General features: G+C 52.8%; 1 protein-coding gene across 1 annotated transcript; it reads right to left on the minus strand.

Annotated features, from left to right (window-relative positions):
- Window positions 1-616: 616 nt before the first annotated feature.
- DNAL4 (dynein axonemal light chain 4) lies at window positions 617-4,148 on the minus strand. Its single transcript, XM_050915554.1, has 3 exons — window positions 3,939-4,148; window positions 3,007-3,090; window positions 617-1,805 (listed from the first exon to the last, which is right to left on the minus strand). Exons 1-3 carry the CDS (start codon window positions 4,008-4,010, stop codon window positions 1,641-1,643), a joined length of 321 nt encoding a protein of 106 aa, XP_050771511.1. The 5' UTR covers window positions 4,011-4,148; the 3' UTR covers window positions 617-1,640.
- Window positions 4,149-7,130: the final 2,982 nt, after the last annotated feature.

The following is a 7,130-nucleotide window of genomic DNA, read 5'->3' on the forward strand; positions in this document are numbered from 1 at the left end:
TTACTCTAATTTCTGGCTTATAGAAGAGCTCCTGACATGATGAAATGGAGGAAGGACATCTCTAGCATCACACTGAGGTTCAGAGAAGGAAGAAAAGGGACTGTAAGACCCTCCACCAGTTTGATCCACTGCAGGCACTAACGCAGAAAGGTCCTTCGGAATTGGAATATGGACTAGAGTGTGGCCTCATAAAACACAAAGTGCCAGTGGTACTGCTGGTGACATTCTGAGAGGAAAGTCTGAAAAATCAAGGAAGCCACAAATACGAGACCCCAAAGGTCAGAGCAGAGGCACACGGGCTGGGCAGAGGACACGGGTACACTCCCTTGCTGCTACTGCTTAGGCAGCTGTGCGGACTGAGGACTTCGGCCAGCAGCACTGTGGGCCTGGCAACCTTCCTCGGCATCATGGCTTGCACTGGTGAAAGGAATTGAACAGGGAGGATGAGAGCACGTCTCTGGTACCTACGAGTCACCCAGGAAACATGCGGGATGGAGACTTGTCACTGTCCTCCGCCTGAGCTACACCATTGCTTCCTTACTTCCATATTTCCTAAACTACTTTTCCTTCTCACCCTCCACTTTGGGATTTTCATTTTAGAACACACACAGAAAGGGACATTTTACCAAGTTTTTATTGTAAAAACACAGTTCCCCAGATTTATATAAATAAGCCATATACGTAACATACAATTACATTCATTCCATCCTCCAACACTGACAGCTTTAAAAAATGAAACAGGCTAAAAGAACGCAAGTCCAAAAAGACGTTAGGTTTCTGATGACCAAGTGATATCTCACATGGAGCCTCCTTCCTCTACCAGCCTCCAAACAAGATGCTGAAAGTACACAGCACTTGCAACACCCCCAAGAACTGACAGGGAGGCATTTGAGCCTTATGAAGAGCTCTCACCCACTCCCCAGGCGTCGTCAGCCGCCTGTGTTTTCATGCTATCTCAGTGTGCGGTGGGTGAGAAAGGAGGGGGCAGTTTGCATAGCAACCTCCTACGCCCAGGCAGCTCAGCTGTTGTACCCTCCCAAAAGAAGCGGGGAAGGGCAAGCCGAGTCTGCTTCCCTGCGGCTAACACCTCCACGGGCAGCCCGAAGGGAGACCCTTGGCACTGCCAGTTCTGTACGGACATCTTAGAAGGGGGGAACAAGGTATTCTCAGCATTCAGAGAGAAGAGAGACAGGTGCTCGTCAGAGCCGCACCACATGGTAGTGGGGAAGGCAAAGAAGAGAGGACACAACATGGAACAAGTGGGAGGAAAAAAAAGCCCGTAGGGCTAGATAGCACCTTTTCTCTTTCGCTTCCCCCTCTTAGCGCTGCTGTACGGCTCGGCAGCGTGTCGTGAGATTACCTATTCCCCACCTCCTTCCTGCTTCAGCTCAAACACCAAGGAAAGAGCCACAGACAGATGAGAAATCCCACGAGCAAGGACAGGACAGCTTAGCAAGTTTATACACACACACACGCCAACTATATGTATCCCACGGAACTGTTACGTCAGGATGAAAAAAAAACCCACAGCCCTTGACGTTTAACTATTAAAAATAAAGCCCCACCTCCAGATTGTACAAAACCCATCAAGAGAAGGAAGAAATCTCTTGTATGCAGCAAGTCTGGGTCCCGGCCAGATGTCAGGAGCACTTCCAGACACACACGGCCAGGCTGCCACCGAAGAACATGTAGAGCAGATTCTTCACCTCGTGAGTGATCTCAAAGCCAAAACCTTCCCCAATCACCACATGCCAGGAGGACCCAAATTTCTTGTCCATCATCTCTTTGATCATCTTGGCAGCGCTCTGGAGAATGTTAAGGAGGAGAGTGTAGGGTGAGACAGAGCAAGCAGTAAGTTTTTATGCAAACATCCCCCTAGTCTTCTTCGCTCTTTAACAGACTACTCAAGCCATGGGCAACAGGTTATAGCAGCTGCACTGCAGGAACTGGGAGCTCCCCAGAGCTACGCCCAAGGGTAAAACACGTCTCTGTGTTTTCAGCAGCCTCTGACACAGCAGCTAGGAGAAATTAAAGAACTGCATCTAGCAATCACTTCTCTCATTCACACAGTCTGAAGCAAGAGTTCTGGTTTAGATGCTGATGGAGTTATGCTGGGTGCAGTGAGCATGAGAGGAGATTCAGGTCACTAAGCTGCGGCTATTTTTACAGGAGTCCATTTTTTTTTCCTCCAGCTAATTACCAAAACACTGAAACTAGGCTGACTTTTAAAAGGCTCACTTCTCCCAGATCACACCCTGCTTGATCTAAAAAAGGAGAGAGGAAGACTTCGCAGTGACATGTGGTGTCTCAGGCCGGATGGGACAGAAGGAATCTCTGGCTTTGTAGCTTTGCCTTGCTCCAACACAAAACTGCTCTGGCAACAAGCAGTCTGTGCCCTGCCCACGGAGCAAGGTGTGTTTTCCTTTATCATTGGTTCTCAAAGTTAAGGGCAGTCTTTCCAAAGACCATAACTTCTGCATCACCCCCCATTTATATGGTCTCAGTAATTTCATTCAGGAGGCTGAAAGCCGAGAGGGAAGACTTAACAGACTGTACCTAAAGGTTCAAAGACATTCATGTGCTCATCCCCAAAACAAGAGTCTCTTCCCCACTCTTGTGGGGACGGCCTTGCTCAACACTGAAGAACAGACGGGAAGGGCCCGTCTCCACCCAAGCCCTCAGGACACAGGGCATTTTATGAACACAGTGGAAGCGTGTCACAGGCAAGGCAGGATCAGGAAGGAGGTAAGGTTTGGGAGGCAGCATTGCTACTAATCTCTGCTTCCTGCAGGAAAGCAAAGTGCTATTATGGATCTTGCTGACAAAGGGAACCGAATCTGAGACCTAGCCAAGCTCTTTGCCTTCTTCTACCCTTGCTCAGTGCAGAAAGAGAGTAATAGGATGTCAGGATCTGACTCCACTCTGCCCTGCACCCTTAGCCCTGCTCCTGCAGGTTCCCTGAGCTGCAGCAACTGAAGGCTGGCCATTTTGGGATTTGGCTAGTACCTCGTTGTTAGTGGCATATTTCTCACACGCCGTGACACACAGCTCCATGGCCTCTACACGCATCTCCTCCGGCATGTCTGTGTGCTGGAAAGAGCAAACAAACAAGAGGAACTAAGCAGAAAAATAAGAGCTAGACACAAGACAACAGTAAGTAGCCCTTACTTTTGTGCAGGCTATAGCTGGGGCCTAGACTGCTGGGCGTGGGCAAAGGGCAGCTAGCCCTTGTGACTTTTAATGCTTGCTTCAAGGTGGGGGGCATCACCAGCAACACGGGCTTGTCCGTACACCAAGCATTTCCACTGTTTCAGAGAACGGTAAATATGAAAATGGCTTACTGCATTACAACTGACCCCTTCGTTCCTTTGTCCCAGCCAACGCAGAATTCTTCTCTACCTAACATTAAGACTAGCACTAAGTAAGTACAGCTTAAAGGAGGAGATAAGTACATTTGTCAGTTCTTCTGTTATAAGATGAAGGGAAGGCATGTTAATTCTGCTCCAACCGCAGTCCTTAATTATTGCTATAAGCACAACAAAGAAGTCTAAATTACACAGCCTTTTCATCCTCTTCTGCTATCTGGCTGGCTAGCAAGATCTTTTACTCCAGCTCCTCTAGGAAAAAAAGCAAGCTGCATCCAGAACACAGGAGAGGGCTCCAAAGGCAGCATGTTCAGTCTATTAGATGGATCACTTTGCCCCAGGCTTCTCCTGGCTGATGGGGGGAACAACGGTGCTAATACATTTCCCTGACAGAGGTCAAGGACAGGGAGAAAGCAGCAGTGATGACTGGGATCCTTCCACAGGACCATCAGCACACACATTCTCACAGCAACTACTCAGTGGCAGAAATTCTAGTTTGGAAGGTTGGTAAGAATGAAGGTAGAATTTCATATCTGTAACACTGGTAAATGTGTAATCCATCCCTCTTCTCACCCTAATCAGTGGAAAGCTGTGAAGTCTTTTATAGTCAGCCTCCTCCTTTTTCCCCTCCCCGGTGTCTGCCATGGTCCTTCCACAGTGACCCCGGGAAGGGGCGGAGGGGCTGCCCGGAGCTCAGCAAGGTGCTGCAGTGCAGACAGCTGAGAGGAACACAGCCCCGTGAACACGGGCAGAGCAGCTTCAGCAGGAGAGGAGACTTCTCGGCCCAGAGGACGCTGTTTGAACAAAAACAAACACAGGAAAGAGAAAGCAAGCTTTGAATTAAAATGGAAGGCAAATAAAACTATTACGAGAATATTGTGCCATCTCGGTTACTTACTGTTTCTCAGTACCATCTTCACATGCCACGCACTTACAGAGTTATCTTACAGACCATTAATGCAAACAAATTTAAAAAATGTACCATTTTCCATAAACGAGGCTTCAAGAGCACAGCACTTTCCCAGAAGCACCAATCGAGCTTGAGGGAAAAGCCAAGTCAGGGTACAGCTTCTGACAAGGGAGGGGAGAACAATACATCAGCCGTTATGGCTATTGATTAATTCCAAAAGGATTTTCCCAGGACGCTTATTATCTGCGAGGGTTTCAAACTGCACATGACAAGCGAAGGGTAAGAGTATTTTAGGAACAGGATCAGCGTACATGTCTGGATGGAAACGTTTAACAGGAACATCTTGGTCTGGTTTGTGCACTTGCTCCTCACATCCCCGAGCATTTGTCAGCTGGAGAGGACCATACGGGAAAACGGTGGACTATGCCTCTGGGCCTAATTACCAACTAGCCTCTACTTGGGCAAAGCAGACGCACAGCACTGTCTGACTAGCAGATTCAGAACATTTCACCATGGTCTTCTCTCTGGTTCTCTCATCCAGAACAAAGCACCTTCATCTCCTACCCAGAGGAAGCAAGGGTCATCCCATATTAAAGGGAAAACAAAACAAACACGGTGTCAGGCAACACCACACAGATCAAACGTTTATGCCAAGCATGTAGAGTTGCTGGCTAAAGTACGAACTCTGACAGACTACCAGCTCTCACATGAGGGACCATGGGACCTGTAGACATCCCCACCACAAGCTCCACAGGACAGAACAGCCACCTGGCTGGCACCAGCCTCCTGCAGCAGTGCAAACCCCAGGCGCCACTTCAATACCCAGCTTCTCCCCGAGACGTGCCCGGGGCCACAGACCAAGGCAGGCCGCCGGGGGCTGCCCCACCGGCCGGCGGCGGTTTCCCCGGGGAGGAGCCGCCGACGGGCGGCTGCGTCGGTTAAAAGACAGGGCAGGGAGGCGGTCTGGGTGCAGCCATGGGTCCGGAAAGGCACGCCACAGCCCCAGCGGCGGCCGGAGGTGGGGTGGGAGGCAGAGATCGGAGCCACCGGGCACCGGGGGGTGGGGGCACGGCAAGGACGAGCCCCCCCCAGCGCGGCACCACCAAGGGGGGCGGGGCGGGGGACGACGGAAGATGGTCCAAGCAGGCCGCACACCCGTAGCAGCCCCCTCACGCCGGCCCGCCGCCCTCAGCCCCGCGGGGGGGGGGGGGGAAGGGAGGGAGGCGGGGAGGGAAGGGCTCAGCAAGTGGCCCCTGCACGGAGCAGGGGGAAGGGAACGAGGGGACTCTGGGCACGGCCTCACCTGCGCCGCCGCGGCCCGCACCACCGCCCCAGCACCGGTTGCTAAGGAAGAACCGTGCTTGTCGTAGCAACCGGCGCAGGAAGTCCCACCCACCTCGCCGTCCATTGGATGTGAGCGCACCGCCCGGCGTGTCTGATTGGCTACCGCGGGGGGGCTTGGGGCGGTGGCCGCGGGGCGGCCGCGGGGCGCCTGTCCTGCGCTGCCCCCGACCCCGGCCCGGCGCCCCCGCGGGGGGTGGCAGCGCCCGCGGCCCGGTGCCCCTGACAGGAACGGGGGGGAAGCGCCCGGGGCTGGGGAGGGGCCGCCAGCACCGCGGGGGGGGGCCTCGTTAAATAGCCCCGCCGCGGCGAGCGGGAAAGGCCCGTGACCCCGGTCCTGCGTGGCCCCAGGAGCCACAGCTGTGGCCCGCGAGTGCCAGGCCCGACCCTGCGTGGTTCCCCTCCGTGTCCCACGCCTGCGGGGCTGGGTCAGGAGCTGCTGGGAGGGAAGGCCGTCTCCCGGCAGCAAGGAGGAGCCATGTCTCTCCTGGCCTGGGCTTGGAAAGGGGTTTCAGGAGACTCCCGGCCTTCCCGCCCTTCCCATCTGAAGGTTTTGGGGTGGGTTTCGGCTGGGCAGGCTGCAGCGACGGGCTCTGAGCCGTACCCACGGCCGAATCGCCTTATATCTGGAGGCTTAATGTTTTTCTGACTTAAAACCCTTTTGGGGCCTAGTTCTACCTTTTGATTTAAACAGCAAGGATAAATATTGGAGCGGTTTAGGGCAATTCAGTTTTTTTTAATGTGTTTACATTGTATGGGAGAGGCAACCGCTCACGTTTGCATGTTGGTGCAACTGGAAAGAAGGAGCAAGTGGTGCTGTGAGGATGGGTCATGAGTTTGCAAACAGCTGCTATAACACTAACCCCCATCCCCACTGAGCTCATCGCCCCCCTCCCGCCCTCCATGGCCTTTATATTTGTAATGTCTGTTTGCTTTGAGGTTTTCCTTGACTCTCGGCTCTCTACGAAACCTGTGTTGTCTCTGCATCCTGCTAGCCAAACACTGATTGCCTCTAAACCAGGGCTTAAACAGTTTCCTGGGGGTCTAGGATTGTATTCGTCTGAAATTAATATAGGTGGAGAAGCAGCGAGCTCCAGGATAATACCGAGGGGAAGGACTTCTCCTGTGCAAAGCCCTAGCTGGTGGGCATGATGCCTGGGTTTCCATCAGGGCCCATCCTTGTCTTGCAGGGTGGCTCATGGGCCTGATCTTTCGTGTGGTCTTCTGGCTGGTGTATGTTTGGAACGTCCTCATTGCTGGCTGTCTGCTGAAAGCATAATTGCTTTCTAGCTGTCTGAGAAGGAAAAGAGCGGGGGAGGAACAAGCTGGGCACTCTCATGTCCCTGCCAGCTCGTGAAGAAGTCCTCTTCCCTCACCATAGTCTCCAAGCACCCCCTTCTGCCCTATAACCATAGGGAGGACATCTTGTCTCTCTTGCTGGCGTAACAGTGAATCAGATCTCCTGGCTGTAGTTTGCCTGACAAAGCAGTGGTGGAGGCAGCAAAGCGGTGTTT

The sequence above is a fragment of the Gymnogyps californianus genome, chromosome 1 (assembly GCF_018139145.2).
Source record: "Gymnogyps californianus isolate 813 chromosome 1, ASM1813914v2, whole genome shotgun sequence".
NCBI lineage: Eukaryota > Metazoa > Chordata > Aves > Accipitriformes > Cathartidae > Gymnogyps > Gymnogyps californianus.